The 26,690-nt window shown below is 42.7% G+C and overlaps 1 protein-coding gene across 3 annotated transcripts in view; it reads right to left on the reverse strand.

Annotated features, from left to right (window-relative positions):
• The window catches only part of col2a1b (collagen, type II, alpha 1b), a 46,895-nt gene extending 24,257 nt beyond the window's left edge, over nucleotides 1–22,638 (reverse strand). The window contains exons 1-21 of one of the 3 annotated variants that reach the window (XM_023795349.2): nucleotides 22,275–22,638; nucleotides 18,577–18,771; nucleotides 17,276–17,292; nucleotides 16,015–16,047; nucleotides 15,135–15,167; nucleotides 14,978–15,031; nucleotides 13,616–13,717; nucleotides 12,845–12,922; nucleotides 11,159–11,203; nucleotides 10,175–10,228; nucleotides 9,221–9,274; nucleotides 7,635–7,688; nucleotides 7,206–7,259; nucleotides 6,909–6,962; nucleotides 5,882–5,926; nucleotides 5,267–5,320; nucleotides 4,302–4,346; nucleotides 4,124–4,177; nucleotides 2,422–2,520; nucleotides 2,098–2,142; nucleotides 175–273 (exon numbers count right to left, since the gene is read on the reverse strand). In XM_023795349.2, coding sequence (XP_023651117.2) covers nucleotides 175–273; nucleotides 2,098–2,142; nucleotides 2,422–2,520; nucleotides 4,124–4,177; nucleotides 4,302–4,346; nucleotides 5,267–5,320; nucleotides 5,882–5,926; nucleotides 6,909–6,962; nucleotides 7,206–7,259; nucleotides 7,635–7,688; nucleotides 9,221–9,274; nucleotides 10,175–10,228; nucleotides 11,159–11,203; nucleotides 12,845–12,922; nucleotides 13,616–13,717; nucleotides 14,978–15,031; nucleotides 15,135–15,167; nucleotides 16,015–16,047; nucleotides 17,276–17,292; nucleotides 18,577–18,771; nucleotides 22,275–22,368 — 1,362 coding nt within the window. In that variant the 5' untranslated portion in view covers nucleotides 22,369–22,638. Of the gene's footprint in view, nucleotides 1–174; nucleotides 274–2,097; nucleotides 2,143–2,421; nucleotides 2,521–4,123; nucleotides 4,178–4,301; nucleotides 4,347–5,266; nucleotides 5,321–5,881; nucleotides 5,927–6,908; nucleotides 6,963–7,205; nucleotides 7,260–7,634; nucleotides 7,689–9,220; nucleotides 9,275–10,174; nucleotides 10,229–11,158; nucleotides 11,204–12,844; nucleotides 12,923–13,615; nucleotides 13,718–14,977; nucleotides 15,032–15,134; nucleotides 15,168–16,014; nucleotides 16,048–17,275; nucleotides 17,293–18,573; nucleotides 18,772–22,274 lie in introns of all 3 variants that reach the window. The other 2 variants (XM_023795348.2, XM_023795350.2) reach the window with 2 other exon arrangements.
• Nucleotides 22,639–26,690: the final 4,052 nt, after the last annotated feature.

Below are 26,690 nucleotides of genomic sequence, written 5' to 3' on the forward strand. Positions count from 1 at the left end.
ATTCATTTGGATTTCATGATATGAAAAAAGATTCAATTAACTTCTGTGAAGTTGCCCTCAGAGACACAAAAATGACAATAATTACTGCTGAAAACAGCAGGGAAGCAGCAGCAAAGGTTTACAGGAGACAAAGGTGGAGTGACATGGACGTCCAATTCTGCCTGTGTGACGTACCGACTGTCCTTTGGGCCCCAGGGGCCCTGTGGCTCCCTGAGGTCCTGCGGGGCCACGGGGGCCCGGGAAGCCTGGAGCACCTGCAATACCAGGGCCACCCTGCAGGGGAGACAGGAACCACCTCATTAGATGGGGGTGCTGTAATTCACATGCAAACGATCAGCTGGCGACAAGGAACTATACCTGAAATATGTAACCAGGAAAACAATATAAAATAGTTGAAGCATAAAGCTTTCATAAGGAACTGACACGTACAGTATAATCATCTTCCGCTCTGATCAAACCCACTATGATGTTCATTAGTGACAATCAACATAATCCCTCTTTTTTTCTGCTTGATACTAGAAGCCAACGTAATGAATTATTCATGAAGGTAAATATACATTACACAATGGTCATACAGGCTCATTATTGGCAGCCGAGACTTTCATCTGATTGGTGCTCAGTTCCCTCTCTGCACCATGTGATGCGGCCTATGAACATGATTGGTGCAGCAGAGATTGCACTGAACAGCCTTGAATTTTAGGCATCATGCAATACAGGGACAGGGATACAGAATTAATAAATGACCCAACTTTGTGAAAAATTAACGTGAAACTCCATTATCCTAATGATCACAGCCTGGGCACCTCTATAGTGACACGCTCATTCTTCGCTGTTTTTAACATTTAAAATGAAAACGAGGTATATTTAATCCTCACTGTGTTTCCTGCAGACTCATCATGCAGTCGACTCTAAAGTGACTTTGGCATACCTTCAGTATAGCCATGTGTTACCGTGTCGAAAGGATTATCTTCTGTTTGAAGAAATAATTAAATAACTGCACATTATAATTAGGTAATGATAAAAAACCTGAATCCATTAGAGCGGTATTGTATTCTGCTACAATAGGAATTTAAATTATTTCCCTCTACTGAGAAATGCAGGTTTATGTCTGGGATCAAAGGGTTAGTGGCAGGTTTCTTTCATGCATTTTTAATATAATTTTAGGTATTTTGCTTAATTTTTCTAGTCGCAAGCTTAATTACCTAATTGATTACTGACCCTGAAATATAGTCTCTCAGAGAAATGTTTCAGCTTAACTTGGCTTCCTAAGTGACGTGCACTTTGTGACTGCGGGTGACACTTATAATGTGGACGTTTAGGTGACAAAGCTTTGGGTTCAGGAGCCTCTGAGTGACAGGGGGGCATCAGGACGGCTGCACGCTGGACCAGGCATTTGTTTGGCTCTCATTTTTTTTTTCAAGCTCTCATCATTGATTGGAAAAAAATAACCAAACAAACGTCACCCTGACTTTGAAACACCCTTGTTAGGGTTTTATGTTTTTTAGGGTTCTGATTACTGATTGCATACCAGATTTCAGATGATAGGTGATTTCAGCCAGACAAAAACACTGTCTGCATCCACATTTGGCCCCTAACTCCCAACCATGTTCTTTACCTCAATACAGCATCAGCAGTTGTGTAGGTCATAAGCTGCCAGCAGACAACACTGCTATCCGTTGCAGGAAGAATTAAGTAGCATATATAGCATATCAACACAAGATGAATCCATACGTATGTGCATCCAGTACTAAGGGGGAACTAGACTCTAGAAACCCTACAGATCCTATCCCAGGTACTGGAGGACACCGGGCAAAGAGACCAGCCTGGATGCAATGGCAGATTATCGCAGGACAGACACACCTACTCACAATCACACATTAAGGGCAATTTCGGGCCTAAGAGCATGTCTATTCCCTAGAGGATTGAAACATGAGGAGAACATGCAAACTCCACACTAACAGAGGATTTGACCCCCTCACCCCAAACCTGGTGATGTGAAGCAACAGCGCAACTGAGGAAACAGGGCCACTTATGCACGATATTTAAATATAAGCACATATATAGGCTGAAGACAAAGAGGTTAGTTTATATACTCACAGCAGATCCTTTGGCACCAGGAATACCGTCAGTACCAGAGTTACCCTGTAGGGAGGTGGGAAAAGGGTAATATTAGTTACAAACACAACAAGAGTTATTTCTCATGCTCAGTCTCCACCCTGCATGAAGCTGTGTGTATTTCAATGAGTGACATTCAAATTGGTGCTTGTTTCTTAACCTGTATCATGAAGATCAATATGAGAGAGCTGTAGCTCTGTCTGTGAAAACAGGTGGGGCTCCGGTCTATAGTCACTGTTATTTGGGGACTCTGTGCTAGACAGTCAGTACCCGCGCCCCACTCCGCCGTTCCCCGGAGGTACTCACGGAGGTGCCAGATGGGCCGGGTGCCCCCGGGGTTCCAGACTCGCCACGAGGCCCCTGGGCACCCTCAGGCCCGCGGGCTCCAGTGGGCCCGGCTTCTCCCTGTTGTGGGGGGGGGACAGATGGACATCAGCGAGAGCTCCTTAGTGTACAGCCAGATTACACTGAGCGGGAATGGCTAGAATCAAAACAACCCCGACTTCCCTCACAGCTTCTACACTAACATGCTGTCAGAGAACGAAGATATGCGATTATTTATCCTGTGGTTAAGCAGGTATGTGTTCTTTTATCAATATGCCTGAAACTGCATAAATCCACATTAAAACCTGATTATATTTATATACCTTATTATCATATATACGCCTTTAACGTTAAACTTGTAGCTATTCTGTTGTATGTAATCGAGCAACTTGTTAATAAAATTTAATAAGACAAGATGACTTTTATGCCTTCAGAAACATTTCCTTTTTAAAGTGGCACACAAGATTTAGCGTTGCAATGATTATTATTATTTTTTTTTTATTAGGTTCTGTCTTATAAATGCTTCAAGAAAATTCAAACATTTAATAGGCCTCAAACCCACCAGCAACTGCCAGTAAACAAAGCTGCTCATGCAAATGCTTCAGATGACTGACCACACCCACTGCAGCCATCGACCAATGGGAGATCACTAATAACATTAGCAACAACATTTCAAAGCTGACCAGAGCAATGATACTGTGTAAGTTTGCTGAGTTCGCTAAATCCCAAACATGGCCACAAAGCTTGCGCTTTTTTTTTTTTTTTTTTAACAAAAAGAGGAAGCAGTAACAGAGTGGAAAGGAGAAAAGATCTCATTTTGCTCTGATCAGAGGGATTCTCAAAGTTAGCCTTAACCCGGACGAGTTGCTGTGGCAACAGCTTAACATGTAAGTCTTGAGGGGACAACCAGGCTTACGAAGAAACAAAAGTAAGTTGTGCTGTGAAATGGGGGCGCGTCACAGGAATTAAACACAAAACTCTTCCCTGCGATATACTTACTTCCAGCTCTACACACACATGTGAGCACACACAGGCACACACACACACATGCGCTTCTGCCAACCCACTTGGATTGTTCTTTTTAAAAAGATTACTGACCCAGGAGGGGAGAGATTGTGCAAAGCTGTTCTAGACTCATTCCCTCTACAGCCCTAAATATTTTCCCTGTCTCCGGAAGGATATGCAGACTCCAGCTACCAGAGCAGCATGGAGACTGGTCCGTCTGTCTATTAATGACTCAGGGTAGATCAGACCTAAACAAGCAGAGTACAGGAAAAATAAACCCTAAAAATCCCTTAAATCACGGAGAATTACATAGAGGTACTGAATTCTCAATCAGTATCAATACTGTCTTGCTAACAATTTCTTTCTGTCTTAAAAACTTTCTTTAGAAGTGTGTGAATTTACCTCAGCAGGTTACGAAACCTACTTAGAGGCATGAATACACACGTGGGTCTGAACTTTCCCCTTTTTTCCTGAGCATTTTTTCTTCACTGTAGATGAAAACAAGAACTGATCATTTGTTTGCAATAATCCCGGCCTAGCAAGCCTCTAGGGGCTTTAAAGTCTAGTAATTTGCTCTCTGACGTGAACAGATCGAAAAAAAGTGCACAAAAATGAAAAAAAAAAGCTGAGACGGCGGAAATGAGAGCGACTGAGAGGAGAGAGACGGAGATTGACAGACCTTGGTACCAGGGGATCCGGGGAACCCAGGAGCTCCAGAAGGTCCAACCGGCCCCTACAGGAGAGAGGGAGAGAAACGATGTAATCTCACCATTCCGCTGCTAATTCCACTCTTTCCATAATCCCCTGAAGCTCTTGAATCGCAACAAAATGTCGACTTGACTGAAGGCAGTACTTACGGAGGGGCCGGCCGGTCCTGGCGAACCGTCGTTTCCTCGAGCGCCCTGTTAATGAGAGGGGGGCCGGCTGACAGTTAGTTACATTACAGCCATCCATCTTTGCTCACTGTTTATCAGGGTCACATTAAATGGCAATCATTTTATGGTGACAGAGCCACGGCGCAAAGGCCTACTCGGGGGATCAGGGGTACACCAGCTGACATTAATGCTAAGTCACTTTACTGACGCACACAGCGAGATGGGCCACATTGTGCATCGGGCAAATCTACTCTTGATGAAATCTCCTCAGTGAGGAAAACGTAATTAGTGTGACAACGGAAACGATAGTGGACGGCGGGCATGTTTGCCGTAGTGGGGCTCTTGTCTGGGTTTCTGACACAGAAACACACTTGGTCCTTTAGTGGCGTGGGTAAAGTGGAGAGGTACTTTGGCGAGGGAGCAGGGGGGGGGAGGTTCTGTGTGTAATTTGGCCTGGTGTTTGTCCAATTACGGATCCATCACTCAGCACTTATGCTACAATCATGCAGGCGCCATGTGGCTGCCTCACATTAGGGATTTCTCCACAAAAGGCACCATTTTCTATCATAATTAAGGCTTAAATATTTTCAATGAGTAGAATGGAGGCTAATTAAAGCAAGCAAACTGTTTTTGACAGTGAATTAAGAGAGATGGCACCCCATTCTGGTAAGGAGTTGAGGTGCGTCTGGGTAGTGTTGGCAAGCGTTCAGTAAAAGGAGTTTTATGGGCGTCCCTCGTTTGACATTAATATTTGGAGTAATACGTTCCTATTACGGTGACATCACCATGGCAACAGCATAACCTAACGCATTAGTGAAGTCAGTTGGGAAACACAATTGGACCAGAGCCCCGGCAGCCAATGGGCAACAGCAGTGACCCAGTACTTAGGGTCTGATGGGTAGGACAACATAAGCAAGGAATCGGGGGGGGGGGGAGACAGCACTCACAGCAGCTCCCGAAGGTCCAGGACGGCCCCTCTCGCCCGGCAGACCACGAGGGCCCTAAAGAGAGACGAAAAATAAGCAGAAGAAGGTCAGATAATGAGCACTGCCGTGGTTCAGCACTGCTAATGACAGTTCATGGCAATGTGACTGGAGTGTGTCAGTCTGGAGTGTGTCAGTCTGCAGTGTGTCAGTCTGCAGTGTGTCAGTCTGCAGTGTGTCAGGCAGTCCCTGGGTTAAGAACGTACATTTTAGAGACAGCTCATACTTACGAACACACTTCTATAAAGCCTAGTATAATAAACATTTCAGTTTAATGCAGTGGTTTGTAATAGGGAACACACACACTACTTTGTGATGCTCGTGAAGACATTATGCGGCTTCAGTGGTTAATTGGCTCGAGGTACAGTATCTCATGTAGTTACGTATAACATAGCTATTATTATTAACTATTATCATTATTACTGTATTATTATTGTTCCGACTTTACAGATTCGACTTAAAGACAGACTTGGGGAACGGATCTCGTTCGTAACCTGGGGACTGCCTGTAAAGGTGCGCTCCCATGTGAACGCTGGTTCCCCGTCCTTTCTAATGCAGCGGAACCCCTCCCTGACTCACCATAGGTCCAGGTGCTCCATTCTCTCCGGGGGAACCTCCCTCTCCCTGCAGGAAGGAGCAGCAGTGTCAGTTTAGTTTTAAGGAGGAAGGAAGGACACAGGCATCTGAAACACAACGAGAAGGAAGGCAAGGAGGAGGGAGGTGCAAGAAGAGGGGAATGGAGGAAGAGAAAGTGACAGATGTACGAAAGTAGAGGAAGGAATGTGGATGGAGAGATGAAGGAAGAGAAAGTGAGGAAGATGCACGAAAGTAGAGGGAGTGATGAGATTGAGAGATAAGGAAGAGAAAGTTATGCAGATGTATGGAAGTACAGGAAGTGATGCAGATGTAGTTATGGAGGAAGAGTAAGTGACAGAGATGTACAAAGGTAGAGGAAGGGATATAGATGGAGAAATGGAGAAAGAGAAAATGATGGAGATGTACAAAAGTAGAGGAAGTCATGGGAATTAAAAATGATTAAGAGAAAACGATGGAGACATACAACAGTAGAGGAATTAATGCAGATATGGAGGAAGAGAAAGGGTAAAAGATCTACAAAAGGAGAGGAAGTGATGGGAATGAAGAGATGGAGGAAGAGAGTGACAAAGATGTATGAAAGTAAAGGAAGAGATGTGCATGGAAAGATGGCAGAAGAGAAAGTGACAGGTGTACAAAAGTAGAGGAAGGAATGTGGATGGAGAGATGGAGGAAGAGAAAGTAATCGAGATGTACGAAAGTAGAGGAACTGATGGGAATGGAGAGATGGAGGAAGAAAAAGTGACGGAGAGTTATGAAAGTAGAGGATGCAATGGGTATGGAGAGATGGAGGAAGAAAAAGTGACGGAGATATATGAAGGTAAAGGAAGGGATGAGAATGGAGAGATGCAGTAGAAAGAAGTTGAGAGACGGAAAGAGAGAGAGAAAGTGACAAAGCTAGAAAGAAGAGGATGCTCAGAAAAGAATGTATGAGAGATGGTGTGAAGGGCACAATACAAATCATAAAAAAATACAGGAAATTACAGGAGAATGCCCAGCTGGCGGGTCGTACCTTTGTTCCTACAGCGCCGCTCTCCCCCTTGGTGCCGTCCAGGCCTGGGTAACCCTGCCAGGGTGATTCATTCACAAATTACTCCTCACTCTGTCACTCTCGCTACCAGAATTAGCTGATCTGATAGACCGGCCAAGGAAACCCTTGTGAACAAGCAAACGATTTTTAAATACTCTACTAAAAAGGTGACAGATGGCAGAAAAGTGCTAATATCCGTAATTCTGTGACACTGAAGTTAAGTGACGACATAAGCATTACACAAAGAAGACTGCATGAAAATTCACCAGTGAAACTCACTCTGTGGCCTTTGATTCCAGGCAGGCCTGGAGTTCCTGGGAATCCGCGAGCTCCCTGCGGGAAAAAGAAACTAATTTCATATAAGAAATTTCTTTCCATTGTTGCACATTATATAGCCTAATAAAAGCTGCAGTAAGGTCTCTCTTCATATTATACAGATACAATTAATTTTGTCTCTTGAAAGTTTAAAAGAAGTTATTTTAATATTAGCAAGGATATAAAATGTATTTTAGACATTACAGCTAATCACAAAGACATTTGTTTGTTTGAAGTCAATTTTCAGTGCTGATATGGTGTAAATAAGATAACATTGTATCGTTTCATATTGGCATTGGGGTTTGAGGGGAGCTAGTCGCTCCACTTGTGAGCTCCGTCTTTATTTAGTTAAACTTCTGCACTCCTGCTGTCTGTGGCTTGGCCTCACCGTACCTGGGGGCCCTGAGGTCCACGGTCACCAGATTTCCCCGACTTGCCAGCTTCACCCTGTGGAATTAGCGAAGGATTAATGGATGGACTGATAGAAGTATTAGGAGCCAAAAGAATTAGTGTAACAAATGTCAAGTTCATTAAAACAAACAAATTAAATGAAATATTCTGGCATTAAACACTAACAAACAAGGCTACAGAAAAATATTATAATCCCTCTGATTTACATAATAACTTCTACATGCGTTGCCCCCTAGTGCAGCTACATATTTGTTCATTAACCTTCCATCTAGTCTGTATAAACTATGGTTATGAAAAAAAATAAAGCTGCACAACCCAGACATGACTTTAAGCACTGGGTACTATTCTGGAAGAAGGTCTCCTCCATTATGACCTACGGGACTAATGTAACAACTGGCTGATGGGATAACTTATTTCTTTAACATATTTGTCCCAGCTTGGGCTTTGTCCATTCTTAATGCCTCAAACACATACGTGTTGAAAAATAAAATATGGGTGACAGAGAGCAGAGCAGGACCTGAGCGTGCCAACTCTACAGCTCTGGAAAAAATGAAGAGACCACAGCTAAATTTTCAGCTTCACTCATTTCTCAATTTTTGGGCATGTGTCTGTGTAAAATGCACATTTTTTTTTTGCAAACTGCAGCCCGGCTCTTCCTGCTTCTCACTGATGAACTGGGCAAGATGATGCTCATCTCTGGAGTTAGGAAGTCGCTTCTGCCCGCTACCTGGCTGGTTTCTGGTTGTTCCAAGTGTCCCCTGCCTCACCTTTTTCTTGTGTACTGCTGTCTTATAAACTTAAAGCCCGGAAGCAGCCTGCCCTACAGTGTAGCCTTCTGCTAGCAGAACCAGGATTAAACCATGATTTAACCATACAGATTAAAAAAAAATACATTGGTCTCTTAATTTTTTCCCGAGCTGCATACTTGACACAAATGTATTTATGCAAATTTCAAAAATGAAAATCAGAGTGGAGTTGGTAGCGAAGGCAGAAAAACATTAAAACCAGACTTCAGCTCATGTAGTACCATTATGACTATGATGCTAATTACAATGAATGACAAACTGAAAGTGTTGAAAACACAGGGGGTATAAAAGCGCCCTCTAGTGTTCAGAGACGATGACAGCAGGAGAGGGTATGTGGTTATGGTGATGGGCGACTGTGATCCCATTACGTTTCAAGGGAAAAATCGGGGACCGTGGCAGTTACACTAAATGGGGCAGTGTGAGCCTTCGGATGGTGACAGCAGTAATGACGCGGCTGTGGGTGGCGGGTGACAGTAATGGGTGGTGTTTAAGGTAGCAGTGTTAAGCAGCTGAATGCAAAAAAACTGTGATTTTATTCCAGACAACAACTGGAATAAAACTGAAGCAGAAGAACAGCACTGGCTGCTTGGGGCTTCGAAAAACATATGGGGGGGGGGGGGGCGAGAAGGGGGGCAGACTATAGCTCCTCTGTGTGTTTTTCATCACTGTTGTAGTGCTTATAATAAATAAAAATAAACATAAGAAAATTAACGTGGACAGTGGAAAGCTGGGGAAGATTTAGGCACAGAAACTGATACTTACATCTTCACCAGACTTCCCAGGAGCCCCGGGGGGGCCACGCGGACCCAAGGGGCCCTATTATGAAAAAAAGACAAAAGGCAAACATTTTTTTTTTTCCAAATACCAAGAGAGGAAAATACATTAAGCATAAATATGCAACTTGGCATATACTTCCTATATACAGCTAGATATACCAATCAAACCACCAATCAAAACCAGAAGCTACTCATCAAACCACCAATCAAAACCAGAAGCTACCAATCAAACCACCAATCGAAACCAGCGGCTACCAATCAAACCATCAATCAAATACTGAGAATTCGCAACACTACAGGAGGACATGCAGAAATGTCAGAAATGTTCTTTTATATATACAGTCTTACGTTGAGTTACACCTGTTCAAGTCATATCCAACTGCATTTACGTCCAAGGTCCATAGTAAATAATATACACTAACAGAGAGACGCCTGACAGTGGATGTGGTAGGACATTAGCGGCGTATCGTTTAGTGTGACAGGTGCAGGAGAATATTGATATACGCCCATATTGACTTGCATCTGGTGGTCCTGGTCGCAAGATGATGCAAAGTTGTAATCACTTTTATTATTTTTTGAACTCGTAATTTTCTTGAGCCGTCAGCTACCATTGTGCTATCCCAGAATGCATCTGTTTTCATTGAAGAGGCCAAGAGAAACCAGTTTCTGGAGAAGGTGCAAGATTTAGAAATGAACAAGGTCGGCAGCCATGCTGTCGGGTAGTGGGGCAGCGTGATCTTTCCGGCCAAAAGCATTCCTGACTTGATTCTAATTTCAAGTACTGATGCATTAGATGAAGGGCCGGGGTCTGAGGTTAACGGTGCCGGTGATCTGCATAGGCCTGGCGTCACACTCTCCGTGCCCAGCTGGAGAGGATTAACACAGCGGACGTGACAGTGGGTGTGTGGATGGGATGGGGAAGGCGCCGCGGAGCACGTACGGTTCCTCCAGGTTCTCCGGGCTCGCCAGGGTTGCCTTGGAAACCTTGTGGACCCTGGGAAGCAGGAGATGAGACAGTGAGCGGCGTCACTCTGAAGCAGCACAAGTAACTGAAGCTAGTTGTCAGCCCCTGAAGCTCATTAATCGAGCACATCTTGATCGTGCCTTCAGATATGACGAGTTTCCTTTTGATGAATTGATATTTGAACCATATCATGAACTTAATAATGATCAAACATGCATGCAAAGTTACTTGCACCACAACATGAAAAACTATATAATCATGATTTTGAAAAAGAATACGTATGTGAAAAAAATAATATAAAAATATAATGCAGAAACACTATTTCCCCCATGGTAACAATCCACTAAAAGTATTACTTGCTTGAACGTCAAGTTCCAACATGCCTCCCTAGGAGTTTCTGCCCCCCTAATTGTCTTAAACCCAAAAGCTAAAAGGGTTTCAGGAGGACCAAAGGGCATTTTGAGTGGGGTGGGAAGTGTTGAGTCTTAGGAAAGGTACCTGTCAGGTCTTCCATACCTCTCCCCCCCCACCAAAAAAAAAGAAAATTACCCCCACCGCACTTCAGTTGAAAGATTAAGCGTTTAATGTCTGCTTCCTCCAGAAAGTTGCAAACAATGACTTGTTAGCTTTCATTTGGCTGCTTACCCCCGACTTTGGATAAATCAGGAAGATTATCCAGGAGATCCTTGAAATCACCGACATATCATCTCTAAGTCGCTTAGTATTTTTACAACACTGCTCAAACTACATATAAACAGTGAGCTTTTTGAACATGTTAATTTTGGAGGATTACTTGACAGAAAGTTATTTTAACTGAAAAGGAGAAACTGCGTAAATCTCTCTCTCTCTCTCTGAAAACTGCAACCGCATCTCTTGTGAGGTTTATTTTTTTTCTCAGGAATCTACCCAAGATTATTGATAACTTGCACTTCTTGGGGACAATGATGCTGCGGTACTTACAGGAGCTCCAGACGGGCCAGGTGGTCCTCTTGGACCCATAGGGCCCTAGAGGGAGAAAAGAGATAAGAGGGAGAAAGAGAGAGAGAGAGAGAGAGAGAGCATGAGATCATCAGAAGACAAACACACACCATCACATTTCCTACCACAGAGTGGATACACAGTTTGTGGATGTTTCCCCTTAATTCAGGCTGGAACTGGTTCTGGGAGGGGGGGGGGGGTCTAACGCAGGGGCAGCATTCTTCATGCCCTCCACCCTGTCTTCTGCCGCACGTGTTTAATCAGGTTGCTTTACCCCCCATTTTTTTTTACCCCAGGGCTACAGGAGGCTGCGCAGCCTGCCTGCCTGTCAGATGCATAAATCACTGGACATTCCTCGCTCACAGTCAGATGCTGCCACGCCCAAATGGTTGCCCGCCAGCTGTGCTCAGAATTCAAAGGGGGGGGGGGGGGGGCTTTGTTCCCCTCATGCCTGCTTCTTAAAGCATACAGGAATGGACTCCAGCTGGAGGTCGCCGACTCGTTCATGTGCCTCGTGGAAATTATAAATTCACCTAGTTGCCCCCGCAAGAGCAAAAGCGGGCAGCAAGGGAGGGAGCTTCATTTACAGGTCATCTGCCTTTAAACACCCATATTTGGACACCTTGATACAAATGACCCTTAATCAAAAGCCTCACTACCTTTTTGTTCACAAGCTTCTTAAGCACCGCAGAGAAAATGATTAAAACACTAATGCAGCTGGAACTTCCTGGCGAAGAAATTGAACCAACTCTTCGATTCTACAATCAGTGTGATTTCATGTAATCGTCAAAATCGTACGACTCCGTAATATCCAGTATACCTTCATCGTTAACACAGGCACTCCACTGTCTATGGCAAAAAACAAACACTTCTTCTCAAATACTCAGATATGCAACTCCGCATGCTAATGGGATTTCAAAGTATTCAAAATATTTGCCAAAGAAAACGCCCGGGTCACGGTCCCGGAACAGAATGGCGGCTGCTCCAGCGCTGGTAGGGATGAGAGGAAATGAAAGGCAGCATTCGGCTATAATCAGCGAGCGGCTGGGCTGGAAAGGCCTCGCCGTGAATGGGGCTCTGTGCAGACGGGTTGAGGTGTCTGCTTGCATCGTGCTGCTCTCAGTCCAGTGAAAGCCCCCAGTGTGCAGGGCAGTGGGCTGCAGTGGGCTGCAGTGGGCAGCCGCGAAAGGGCTCTTCAGGGAAGCTTCGGAGAATCTCCCACAGTGACTCTTTCTGTTTCATTCCGCCACATTTGGGTGCTGCCAAGTCAAACCTTCAGGGTCACGATGGACTCCCTCACTACAGCATGAAACGGGGCTCTTTTAATGACTTGTATTGATTCCAAAACTGCAGATCAGGATGCATGAGGAAAAGTGCTCGCAGTCTTACCTCTCGGTTTTGTAAATACCAGAGATGCTTGCTTGTCTTTCCTCATTTTTTTTTTTTTCCTTAAAGTAAACAGAGCTTTTCATAAACTTGCACCAGTGCACCGACTCCCTTTCATCACAATGAATTACTCTGGGTAGCAAGCCAGAAGCTGTAGTTCCTCCTCCTGCCCACAAGATGGCAGCAGCCAGGGACATGGTGGCCGATTTTCGATAATCTCAGAGTTCTGTTGCCTGCCTTAATCAGCCATCTTCCCAAATGTGCACTGCTTGCTGTCTTTACCATTGGTCCTTGCATCACACCCATCTGAGCACCTCCGGACTTCTCGTCGAATCCGCCTGCCATCTGGGCCGCAAAGTTCTGCCGTGAGAGGAAATAGAGAATGGTGCCATGTCACAGTGCAGGGGTCCAGAAACGCCTACAGCTACCCATGGTTGTGCAACATACGCTACAAAAAGTGCAATCTTTGGAAACAGGACCAGTTGCACACTACGTTAGCGTCATTGCTGCACATTGCAATACATGAACGCTTTCTGAAGTGGAATTGAGAAAGTGTGTAAAAACCTATCTGCCCAAAACCTAAAAGGTAAATAAATCCAAATAACAAACTGACCTCTAAAGTAATCTAAATGTAGCGAGTCCTTTCTATTTGATCACCATGGCTTTATAAAATATGCCTTTGAACAGGGGACTTAAAATAGACCAAAAGGCCATGGGGTTGCACATTTATCTTTTCTTCACAAAGCCCTCTTTTGTGTTGAAATCCCCCTCAGCTGTTCCCTATCAGCCTTTGGGGTGTTCGTTCTCATGACAGGATTGGCCAGACCATTCCCCTCATTTCTCCATTCGGGGTCCCTCTCTTCTTTCATCGTGGTTTCATCACCTCCCTAATTCCCGCTCTCCTTTTCATTCCCCTCATGAGAGAGACGTCTGTCATGTTCCCCGGATGCCATTTAGGTGTGTGTGATCTCTAAATTGTGGCCCACTTCGTTCTGCATGTTAACCCCGTCGGTGACGTCACTCAGACTGGCCTCCTTCGGTGGCAACACTCACTCCGCCGAGGCCAGGAGGTCCATTGGGCCCAGGAGGTCCGGGAGGGCCTGGGTTTCCAGGAGTACCAGGCTCACCATCTCTACCACGGGGGCCAAGGGATCCCTACGTTGGGAGGAGAAAAGATCCAGAAGGTTTAGAAGAAAAGCCCATTTCCTGCTCCTGGGTGCATTTTACCAGCAATTAACATTTACATGCAGCTACGAGAAAGTGATCTGGCAATTAAGTGAATTTCAAAAGAAGTCCATAAATTACACCAAAAAAAATCAAAACAGTGGCCAATCAGGACTACAGCCGTGTAATGTAACGAAGATTAAAAGTCTAATCTGAGTAATCTAAGGAGACTTTACCGTGGCCAGTGGCTGTATCTCTTTTTACCTCTCAGACATTTGTAAGATAACAGAGATTTTCAATGTACTAGTAAACCATAAGGCGAATGATATATGAGTGTCAGACTTGCATTGTGTTCAGCATTTCCTCATTGTATATTCCTCAAGAAATTAAATGCTGCAGGAATCATCATCATCATAATTATTGTTGTTGTTCTTGTTCTTATCCTTATTGGTGGTGTCATTAGCAGTCAAGTATCATTCCAATATCAATAGAAATCAGTCCAATAACAGAACCCAGACTTACTGTATGTATACTTGAAATAAACATTAGGTTTAATGACCATGGGACAGCAACATATTAAGGACTAAAGACCAACATCATTCAACTACAAACAATCTCTTTGAAGTGCTTCTGAAACTAAGCCGATTTTCACTTTGATGTCAAAAGATACAAACTAATCCCAAATCAATCACATAATCAATTACCACCAAGAGCATGTCCATTCATGCGTAAGATCACTTGGGCACATCAAAAGATACGGGTCTCCTGTAAAACGCAAAGTATGACTATACTGCTGTTGCGGGGTGCTCCAGACAAGTTACCCATGTGGGATAAAAAAACGGAACTCAAGACTATTATAAACATCATGGACTTTCCCCTCAGGACACGACAAAATGTGAAGAGCACACAAGCAAACATTAACGTGTCCCGACTTCCGTGCAGCTTTTCAAAACGACAAAAATAACACAGCGTTTGCAAAGACAAAGGTTCCTAAGACGGGAGCGTGTAACAAAAGCAGAGATATCGTAATAAATACTGTCCACAGCATTAAGGCATTCTAATAAATCTGTGTTTTCTTTGTGGGATCTGTTTACACTGTGGGAACTGTTTATGGAAACCCTAAATTTAATCTAGGTAATTTAAGGGAAGGGTGAATTCAATCAAATGTAAGTGCCAGCTGAAATCAGGCTCGATCAATATGGAGAAAGTACTCTATAAAAATGGCAGGGAAATAGTTTCTGGCAAACCTACCTTCTCGCCCTTATCCCCCCTTGGACCACGTGGTCCCTGCTCTCCTGGGGGCCCCTGGGAGGATAAAGAAACACCGGTGAGCGACCAGCTGAATGGCTGCGGGGGGCCTCCGGGGGAAGTGGTCTTCGGAGCTGAGGCTGCTGCGGCATCTGCTTACCATAGGTCCTTGTGGTCCTCTAGGTCCAACGACCTGAAATGCAAGAAAAGAATCACAGTGTTTCTGCCCCCTGTGGTGCTGAAGTTGTGGCTGTTAATTAAATCAGCAGCATTAATTCGTTGATGACATTTTGCGAGGTTAGGGGCCGGTGGTGGTGGTGGTGGTGGTGGTGGTGGGGGGGGCCTATTTGCATTTTTAAAAAATGCAGGATCCTCAGTCAGGCTGTCAGAATTTAAAGCTTCTCTTGCCCCGTCTCATTACCGTGTGCTTTTGTCACGTTTCATTCGCAGCGCAGCGTAAACCTATTGAAACGGACCACTGTATCAGGCAGCGATTTCCAGGAGCGAAATTAACGCGGACTGAAGGCTTAAGGAGAAACAAAGTAGCTAATAAAGGTCATCAGTTATTTAGATTAAAACAAGAAACCTAAAGAGCGACTCACTGTGGGTGAAAAAGTGATAAGTTGTGCTTTTTGAAAGATGGGGGTAAATGGTTTCCATGTGTTTCAAGGGTACCCGGCCCGGGAGCTAATTCAGGAGGCAGGCGGCCATGTTGTGATTGGCAACCTGCCTCCCCCCATTCACCCCCCCCCCCCCAATGTAGACAACCAACCCAGTCTCACTGCAAAAATCCTCACAGAGTCCAACCTCCGCCCCCCGAAATCCAAAAACTAAATATTTCCACCTCATGGGAAAAAAATGTCACTATCAGCAGTTGTACTGTTCTGTCATGTCACTTTTAGGATGTTTGGAAAGGGCCGCATCTGGATCTCTGATTACGCTGCTTAATATGCACTGGGCAGGCAAAGCAATAGGACACCACACCTGCTGTTCCAAAATCACGACAATAAACACAGATTTGGATCAGGGTGCGAACTTACATCTGCAATATCCCCTGGTTCTCCCTTCTGCCCCTGTAGGGGGAAAAAAAAAACGTTATATGCTTGCATTAGTACCACAATGAAAATAACAGAAATTGGAGCCCATTCTGGTACTTATTTTAAACAGGAGATCCATCTATGTGAGTTTGACAAGCCATGCAAATACAGCAAAGAATACTAGGCACCGAGGTATTAAGTAAACCCTTCAAGACAGTATCATGAAACGAGAAATATATACAGCACTTATGAATGTTGACAGAAAAACAATGACTGATTAAACAGACCTGGATTGCATAAACGGGTCAGGCGCCCTTTGTTTTAAACCGCATTAAAAGTCTGAACTCCGTGGATATATCAGACCGAGAAGCTGTGGACACACATTTAGTAAAAGCTGCCTGACACTCGTATGACTCCCTCCGGGCCAGACAAATCTGATTTATTCAAAACCATTCTTATTATGACAGTCTTTTTGCTTCACTGCCTCTAAGTCTCTTTGTTCTAATGTTTATAGGGCACCGAGCACCAATTAACATGACCGATGCAATCTGGGCCAAAACCGAAAGCAAAAATCTGCTTTAATTCACACATGACAAGTGAATAATTGTGAGTTCTTTTATACAGCCTGGGGCATATTTTGGGCGGCGTCTTTAAAAATTACATTCATGACGTAAAATGGATGATGTGTCTTACATCAGCAAATTAGCAAATACAAAACTATAGTAGTAGTTCTGTGTTTAAAAAGCAGCATTGAAGGTTTCAGAAGAGCATTGAAGGTTGAGGGAGGTACAAAGCCATGCAATGAAATGGAACGAGTAGTTTAACCCTTTCTGCTCACTGACTTTTACTTAATCTTTTCCATCATTTGTTACTAATCTTATCTATATCAGAGACTGTTAATCTTTATTCATCCATCTGCCCATTTCTCTGAATTGTGTCTTTACCGTTCTGAGCTACATTTCAAAATATAATAAATTATAGTAAACTTGTCTCAAAACAAATAGTTACAGAATTTCCTCCAAACATTACATTCTCCTTCTATCCCAAAAAGAGTCTTAAAACATTTAAAAGTGAAATAAATTTGGCTCGCTATATAAATGTACTGGCACATATGAAAATGCAATGATTAAAAGTCAGACTCACATATCTGGAGCCAAATTTCACAAGCAGATTGTTTTTCTTAATATTCACACGGGAAATTGATTAAATTAAAGGCCCTGAAACCGCACACATCCACACATGATGGCAATAGAAGGTTTCTCACCTTAGCACCAACCGGCCCTGTTGGGTCAGAAGGAGGAAAGAACATTGATTAACAGATAGGAGAAAACAGCACAAAACACTTTATCTTTATAGGTCTACAGAGGAAAAAATAGGCACACAAAAAAACTAAATCTGCAAGGAGCTTATAAAAAAATACCAATTGACAAACAAAGTTTATTGTCAGTGTAGTACACTGAATTTTTGGCAAGAGCCCATTGGGTGACACAAAGTGTCAGTTTAAGCTCCATCTTGGAATTCATTGGCTGGACAGCAAGCAGGCAGGGGGGACAACAGCAAAGGAAATGCTAGAGGAGGGAGTCACTGTCACACGTGGTCTGTGTCAGGCCAGGTGTGCGTGAGTCAGAGTAGTAATGAATTAGGGCTTAAAAAGACAAATAAACAGCATTGTGCAGCCAGTAATAACACAAAGGGGAAGGAAAGAGGAAAAGTGCAGGCATCTCACACAAGAGAACATCTTTACAGCATGTTTAACTATTAAGCCTTTTAATAAATGCATTGTTATTATAAATTTCTTTTCATTTCTGCTGAAACTTTTCCTGCACCAGTCAATGTAGAAATTTGTGTAAAAACTAGGTTTGGGGAAGAAATTAGTTCACTAGTACGCTGACATTTTATGTCACGGTGCCTGAAAAGTTTCCCATTGAAAGGACACTTCCAATTTCATAGATGCTGCTCGATGCAGGGAAATGTCACTTGTGTTTTCCAAGGTGCAGCTCTTGCTGCCAGAGATCTGACTCATCTTTGGGATTCCTTTCAGTTTCGGAGCGAAAAGTGGCTGAGGAAAAGCACAAGACTCTCAAGGTGAAGCACATCTTAGTAAACTCTGGGATTGGCCTCCAGCCGCCAGATGCTAATTTCTGTACACTTTTTTTTCTATCTGAAATCAGACAGGGGGGTTTCGGTCTAGAGACTTCAGGGGTAAAATTGGGCCTCCTCTCTCTAAAAGTATTTCCATAATGATTCTCACATGTGCGTATGATGCTGGGAATATACCAATATCCACGCAAAATGAGTTTACGGTGAATCAAGACTGAAATTTAGTTAAATCTCATTTAAAGGGGACAATGCAACATTCCCACAAAAAGGATAAAATTAGAAGTGTCCTTTTTTATCAGATTGTGGTGAAAAGCAGCAACCAAAGGCCAATGGTACAAAGAACCCGTCAATAAATGCCGGTTGTTTTGCTATTAATGCCGGTGCTGTTTTTCACCCCAAAACTTAGCAGTGAAAAATAAAATAGAAAGTAATTTATTTATAAAAATTGGATAAATAAATTACGACCACTGGGGGCGATCGGGCCAGCCGGACAGATGGGGCAACACTCTCCGAATGGGATCTCGGGGTTGGGGCAGTCTTTTAGCTCCTCGCAGACGATTTCGTCACAGAGAACGGTCCCGGAGTCGCACACGCAGATGCGACACGGCTCCGACTTCCACACGTCCTTGTCCATGTGCCGCTGGCCGTCATGCACGCAGGCTGTACGGCGGCACACGGACCGCAAAGAGGGGAGGAAGTAAAGCGGCAGGGGAAAGACAAGGCGTCAAGGATAACGAGCACTCACGTGGCATCGAACTGTATCAGCCTCAAAACAAATAGCCTACATATAACAAGTAATAATCAATAAAAGTAGAATATGAAATTAAAATACTTAATAAATTATAGCATTACATGACAAAGAATATTAAAATTAGGTGCCTGACCAACACAACTCAAAATGGGAAAATAAAAGACAGACATAAGAGAGACCACTTGGCGTAAATTCTGCCTGCAACGCCAAGGAAGCGCCACTTGGGGGCAGTGTAGCTTTTAAAATGAACCGCTTCAATAACTACCTGAGTAATGCGTTTCACATGGATTTCAATCCGCCAAGCGCAATAGGGATACACATCTCTAGCAAATTCCTACTAGGGAATTATGGTCGCAGACTTTAGCCATAAGAGCTTTCTCCATTCTACCATGTGAGAATTACGTTTAGTTTTAAAACAAGTAAATTGGCCGTTTTGTAATTGGGACTATTTAAAGAGGTAAATATACCGTGAAGCGCACTTCTCTAAGAGCCTAAAATAACTAAACTGCTCTTTTATTTCTGTACTTGGCGAATTTAGGTTGAGGTACAATAATGGCCATAACAGTTATGGCAATGGAGATTATAGACAGTGTTTTACAGTAGGTAAATTCTTGTTATCACAATGGGAACACTGACTCCCATATACTGCTTCCCTTTACAACTGAATCAAGGTATCAGAAGTACTAGGACAAATGGCAACAACTACATGTACTTTTGGAAGGTCTGTAATACAGTTAAGAATGTGTAGACTAGGCCTACACCCATTAAACTGTTAACATTGCCATTCCCCGATATTTCACGTGAACTTCAATGCTTTAAGGTTATTTATGTTCAATATCATTGGCAATATTCCATGTCACAGTATATATGAAACAGTGGGACCCATCTTCTTCATTTTCTCTTTCTAATTTACATCAGCTGACGATAACCAGTTAACGATAATATGTGTGAGCGGAGGTGAAGCGACACGTACAGTAGATACGATTATCCTGGAGGTCTGGTCAGCTCTGGGTAACCTAGCGGACCCCAGAAGTTATGAATGAGGTCTTTCTTAAAGAGACAGAGCATCCAATTCACACGGTGTTGGCTTATACAAACAAGGGGAAATTCGCACCCCCCCCCCCCCCCCCCCACACACACACACACACTCCAGTCCTTCTGGAACCCACACCCCCGTCAGACACCAGTTCAAACACGTCAAAGAATGGAGAATGGTCAGCATTCATACACATACTTTTAGATCTATCTATCTATCTATCTATCTATCTATCTATCTATCTATCTATATCTATCTATCTATCTATCTATCTATCTAATTCATCAAAATGAAGCCTTAATAGTGTCACTGTACTTAACCTGAAACTTACCGTAGCAATTATCACCTTTATGCACCAATAAAGGAGATGCCAGCACCCCATTTTCAAAATAAAGAAGTGACCCCTTTGCACTTTGCATTCCACAGTCTGACTTGACTTCCACATTTTTTATTAGAGCACAGGGGGAACACAGCAAATTGAACACAGGTGTTGGGATATTCACACTGAGTTTGCATTCCGAATAGTTCATGGTCAACATTAAACACGTCTTAGCTGTGTCCCTCCTTAAATGCACATACATCCTCGGTGTCCCTGTTAATTATGGGCCCCCTCTGTGGTGACCCTCCGGCGCAATAAGGCTTGATTGATGCCAGCAGCTTAAAGATGCCCTTCGAGCCCCTGCCATCGTGAGGCTTCGCCAAGCCAAATAGCTGCCGCCTAGATTCTTAAACTCAGCTCCTCTTTGGAATATTTCTCGCCAGTAGCTTTCAGGAAAGAGCGACTTACATTATGTCCAGGAGCCTCTGCGATTCAAAAGTGTAACCTGAGCCTGCATGTTTTTTTTTCTTTTCATTTTTCCTCACTTTTCTATTTCTTTTTCAAATCCCTACACTCAGCCTCTCCTACAACATTTAATTCAGTAACCAAGCTAAGACTGACTCATTATGCATAAAAGAAGAGACTTTTTAATAACAAAACTCTATCTTATACTTTATTTTCCATTCAATTCCTTGATAGACAATCCTTTTCTTCCTCCAGTGACTTTCACAGCCTCTGGGTAATCTAAAACACAGATGGAAACACTAAAATTATATGGAACACTCATCCTGGCTGTATTCCACGAGTACATACTTATTTTCTCTTTTTAAGACAGATACTGTATACATGAAATATCTTTAAATATCCATAATCAGTTAGTGAGTAACATAGGCAACTAAAAATGATTTAAAACACCATAAGGCATGAACACGAGTATATTTGTTCCAGTAAAGCACTAGGCAGATTCTTTAGAATAATCCGAATCAAATCACTACAACTATACAGCTTTTTTCTTTAACAAGTCCGGATTCGTCTCCATGCCCTATGACAGTGGAATGTCGACGGTTTTTCCCCATTTAAAGGCCCTTAAGCATGGAGAGCTTTCATTTCTAAGTCTACTTTTACCAAGTGACGTGAAATACGTAGTCGGTCAAAACGCGTTCAGAAATGTTTCCAAAGTGCCCGCAGGTGTCCGGCGCTCCGTGTCGGATGGGGGTTGGGAGAATTTGGAAGCATAGTTTAAAAAAAAACCTTCATCGTGCAATTAATTTATGTCGTGAGGACCATCAGAACCATCTCTTTCAAACCATCCAAACCCACTCTCTCAAAAATCACATTAAGAGCAAATATAAGTTAAAACGTACTTTTTATAAAATACTTTTTAAATGTAATATTTCTTTAAATCATTCAGTTTAACGGGAATCGTCGGCGTCTTTCAATATGTAAACACAAAGCACAGTGGTAATATAATCACTTAAAACTCAAATATTTCTGCTAACTAAACATTTTAAGTACTGTAGTTAGGATAATCGTTTTCACAAAACCACGCTGGAACTGGATTCTGGTGCAAAATGTCCAGAAAAAAAACGTTACGCCTGAAAGGACACCTATTTTAAAAACTTCTTAAATGATTATCTTTTATTCATTGCAATACTTCAAATAGCTCAATATTTCGCCATGCAAAAAGTTCAAAAGCATTAAGAAAATCGTGGCGTATTGCAGTTTCCCATTTTCCTCAGATAACCTCTCGGTAGATTTTAAACACCTAAGGGTATTTGCGTACCAATCAATATTAAAGATAAGAGCCGATTTGTGTACCGTTTAATACTAGTCGACCCAAGAAACGTAATCAATAGAATATTAAACGATATGCTTAATCCATGTGCGTATTCTATAAAATCAAACAATAATCATAAAAATTTAAATCAAACTAAATTGTGGAAACAACAAGTAAAATATATTCACAATTCCTTTTTACTTGTACATCCCCGAAATAGATGTCAGCGCATGTAGTATTAGTACTACCATTTGGAAATAAAAGAGAAGTTGCAACTTACTGTCATCCTCGTTCTGACATCTAACAACGGCTAACAGACAGGCTTGAATTGCTACGAGCAGCAGTACAGTCCTCATATCCACAAAGCTGAACATGTCTAAATTTTAGACATGCGGGGCCTTTGGGTAAGAAAAGGTAGACGTGACGAGTTGAGCCGCGCAGCGCTCTCTTCCTTAGTGTGTGCGATCCCAGTGACCCAACCGAACCATGCAGTCAACCTCCCAGAACCGACGGGGAATCCAGCGCCAGGCCCCAGCAGAACTTCAGTACCGACTGCTCCGGGCCGGCCGCCGAAGTTTTATGTCCATTCTGCCTTCAATGGATCTTCGTATATTCCCAAATACCAGTCCAACCCCTACCCCCTGTCAAGATGAAACCTGAACCCCGTCGCCCTCCCATTTCATCTCCCAAGTCCCATTCTCCCAGACCCCTCCTTCCATGCGCTACTGAAAAAATGCGCTACCCAGAAAAGTTTTTTTCCCCCACTCGTTTCCCCCCGCCTTCTGTCGCTCTCTGCTCCTCTCCCTCCTCTTCGCAAACCATACAAAGTGGGACCTTCAACCTTTCCTTAAAATAAATTGAAGCAATTGTCATCGGTTGTGTATTTTTATAATTAAGAGTAAATATATATATATATTTTTTTTTTAAGCACACAATCGTAGTTATTAATCGTTATATTAATGAACTGAGTCGGAGACAATACACCGACTAGTAACTACATGAGTAAGTTCGAGACCTGATATAAACGCGTCTAACAAACTCGGATGATGTTTTCTTATGGCAAAATCATAATTTTCTAATTTGATATTCACAACATGCCAACGATGCGCACTGACTTCTTAACTTGAGAAGTAAGGATGAGTTTATGTGCAAATGTATTGGTTCTAATCATTATAGCTAATGGATAAACTTCGTATTTCATTATTGATACATCGAGATCGCTTAGTGAGAAAAACTTGCATCTATGATGATGAAGGTCTGGATTAGGCTACAAAAGAAGACGTACTGGATCATCGGTTTTTGAGGACACGGCGGTAAACGTGATTAAAATACTGGACGTCTGTTAATATTCATACTTAGCATTCTGATAAAGTTTGGTGGACTTTTGAGATTAGTTTTGGCGATTTGTTAAATACAACAAAAGCTGCACGCACGGGTCTAGCTGCGTTTTCAAGAAAAGCACGAGAAATGTCTTGAAGCATTTGGGCTGTACATGCTGAAACGGAGCATACAAAACGGTGCATCAAACAGCAAATAGCTGAGGCGATCAAGAAGTAAAATGAACTGAAGGTGACTTTCCGGGAGGACATGCAAAATGTGTGCTGTTTGTCAGATGATACGATTAAAGCCGAGACCTATAAATGAAGAACTTGTGTAGAATTTTTTTGAATACTGTCAAGAATTACTTAGTTTTATACTTAAAATTACAACTGTTTGTTAATATGCTTTAAACCCATCAATGACTGTAAACCGTTATACTTAACAATTACCATAAGAACCACATTAGCGTAATCCTGCCGAATAAATGAACAAATCCAGTGTTGGAGACATCATTTTATTATATTATTAGTAGGTGTATAAGTAGCTACATATACGCTGAAGTTCCAGGCCTGTTGAAAGTCTTTCATGGTGAGAAAATCCAACATTTTATGAGATGCTTTTTTTTTCTTCTCCAGTACAATCGCTCATTCCTTCACGTGTCATACCTCATGTCTCTTCTGTCGGAAACTCTCTGGGAGCTTTTCATTGGTTTCCTGAGCCCGCAGCAATGGGGAGGTGGAGCTAGGTGCCTTTACCTGGTTTGTCCAGCTAGCTGTCAGTTCCACAGAGACGCTAAACGGTTCACTATATAGTCTAAAGAGCGCACTGTTTGGGCTGTGAGCATCACCTGAATTTGGATAGGAGACCACTTTCTGGAAACTCAAGAACCTATAGTGAGAATGTGGATTGGGGGCTTGTATGAGGAAATGGTTTTAAGCCTTTTTGTAATTCCTCTACTATAGTCATCAACAGTCTGTTCCTAGCTATGGAATCACAATGGAATTGCTAACTCATTAGTACTAATTAGTACTCATTAGTGCTCGAATCACACGTGGATATTCCATTTGGAAAATGAGATTTTTCTTAAATGCCTCAAAATATGTGGAAAATTGAATGTGTTTTTTTTTTTTAAATATGCTGGATTCCTTGATCCTTCTCATGGACCAGGAGGACACAGTTATGAAAACATGGCTATGGGATTGTCTCCAGGATTTCCCACTTGGAGTTGAATATTATGCAATGCAGTGTGCCGATGACCCTATGTATAGGACATTGGAGGAAACTCAAAACATTTTAGGTCATTCAGTGTACAAAACATTATATAGTTCAATACATGGCTTGGTAAATTATTAAAGTGATGTACGGCATATATGTACCACACTGACTATTGTCATACCCTAATTCAGGTCAGCTCTGAGCTCCTATTGAAACTCAGGCCAAATAATAAGGTGGTGTAGCTAGAAATTCTGGCCACCTTGGGCCTGAGGTGGGCCCTCAGCTTGGGGTGGGTGCCCTCAGTAGACCCATGCATCCGGCCCCTGGCTAGATGTTACATTCTGGGGCCCCTATAAAGTACAGGGCCCCATGAATTCATACCTCCATTTTTCCATATGATGGAGGAGGCAGCAGACTCACTGGAAACTGCCCGTCTTATGGCACCATAAACCAGCAGTTTTCAGGTCTATGGGATAGAGGCCTGGTGTCAGTCTGAAGACATCAGCCATTTGCATAGCAAGGTGTGGCCTTGCTCATCTGCTCATAATTATCACATGGAATCCAGCTACTCTGCTTGTAATGCAGTTTGATCAACACGCACTGCAATACTCAGATACACAGAAGAAAGAAACTCAGATTTTATACTGCTCACAAGTGACATAACTTAATGGTTGTCTTTTTATACACCAATTGTGTATTCACATCACTGTCATTGACAAGGTCCTGGTAATGCTCAAACATATACATAACATGATTTTTCTCAAAACCCACATTTATGGAAGTAACTTGGTATTATATTCAGATTTCAAAATTATTGAATGTTCGGGGGAAATATGGGCACCTGGATGAGTAAAACAAATATCTAAAGGTCTGCAGCTACAGAAGCAATTTCTTGGGGTTGACAAAAATGTTCATTCATAACAGGGAGCCTTTGAAAACAGACCTTATTTTTATGATGACCGCATGGACTTCAGCCAACACACCGAGGACTTTCACACCAGTATCACTACGTTTGCTAAACACAAGCTAGAGCCCCCTCCGGACAGAAACCCGGACCAGACCCAACAGAGTAGCTTTCAGATGAAGAAAATCATTCCTGAGAGGACAGAGGCTAATTTCAATCATGTCAAATGCAAGGGTAGTAGATTCCCTCTGAGATTTGTTATGTTCAGGCCTCACTGTTGTGTGTTCATCAGCACTGCCAGGTTAACGAGGCCTCCTACCCCGACTGTTACCTCAGGGTGTTATTTCAGTAACAAAATTCATCTTCAGACAGCTTTATCTTGACAGCCATTTTTTAAGCCATTAATTTAAACCTACTTAGACCCAACAAAACTCCTCACAAAGGGCCAAAGGTAATCAGATTGAGATTGTGTTGACGTAATATCAGGTTTGATATATGGTGGGAATAAACCCTGAACAAACCCAGAATTTGATTTTGATATAAGAAGTGACTGATGTAGAAAAACACACAAACAAAGATGTCTGCATACACCCACCACACACAAACCCACACGCACACACACACACACATTTCAGTGGCTGCATTCCAAGAGTTCTGTTCTTAGAATCTGCTTCATCAGACAGTCTGTAATTTTGCAGTCTCGCTGGCTTGCATCTGGAGGAAGAGGAAGATGATTAAAAAGTCGCTGTAAAAAAAAAAAACAGCTCCTAAGATCTGAAGCCACGCACAGGCGGGACTGTAAAGGAAATATTAACTATGCACGCTACACGTTAGGTATTTTGCCGAACATTTTTCATATCGTTTATGAATGTATCTTTGGATTACCTGCCAGAGATGTAAGAGGAGGGGAGAGGAGTTTGGGTCAGGAACAGTTAGAGCAGCATAACCGGCACGGATGTGGGTCAAATCCCTGGAGGTTTTTTGCTATAGGAACCGTGAGACTATAGGAACCTAATGAGAACTGCTCCAGTATCCACCTAGAAGTTTCTCTACATTAAAGCATCAGCTGAACATAGCTGCATAGGTTCTTTTTAATACGACCATCTACAGGACCACACCCTGAGCATACAGGCAGCCACTCGACATACATCAGAAGTCCCACACATTGGCATAAAAATAAACCCCATAGTTAGTGCCAAGATTCCAGTTCAGCAAGAAAGCATCTTTGGTCTCGCATGTCAGATGTGGTCTACAGCT

Source organism: Paramormyrops kingsleyae, chromosome 8 (assembly GCF_048594095.1).
Source record: "Paramormyrops kingsleyae isolate MSU_618 chromosome 8, PKINGS_0.4, whole genome shotgun sequence".
Classification (NCBI taxonomy): domain Eukaryota; kingdom Metazoa; phylum Chordata; class Actinopteri; order Osteoglossiformes; family Mormyridae; genus Paramormyrops; species Paramormyrops kingsleyae.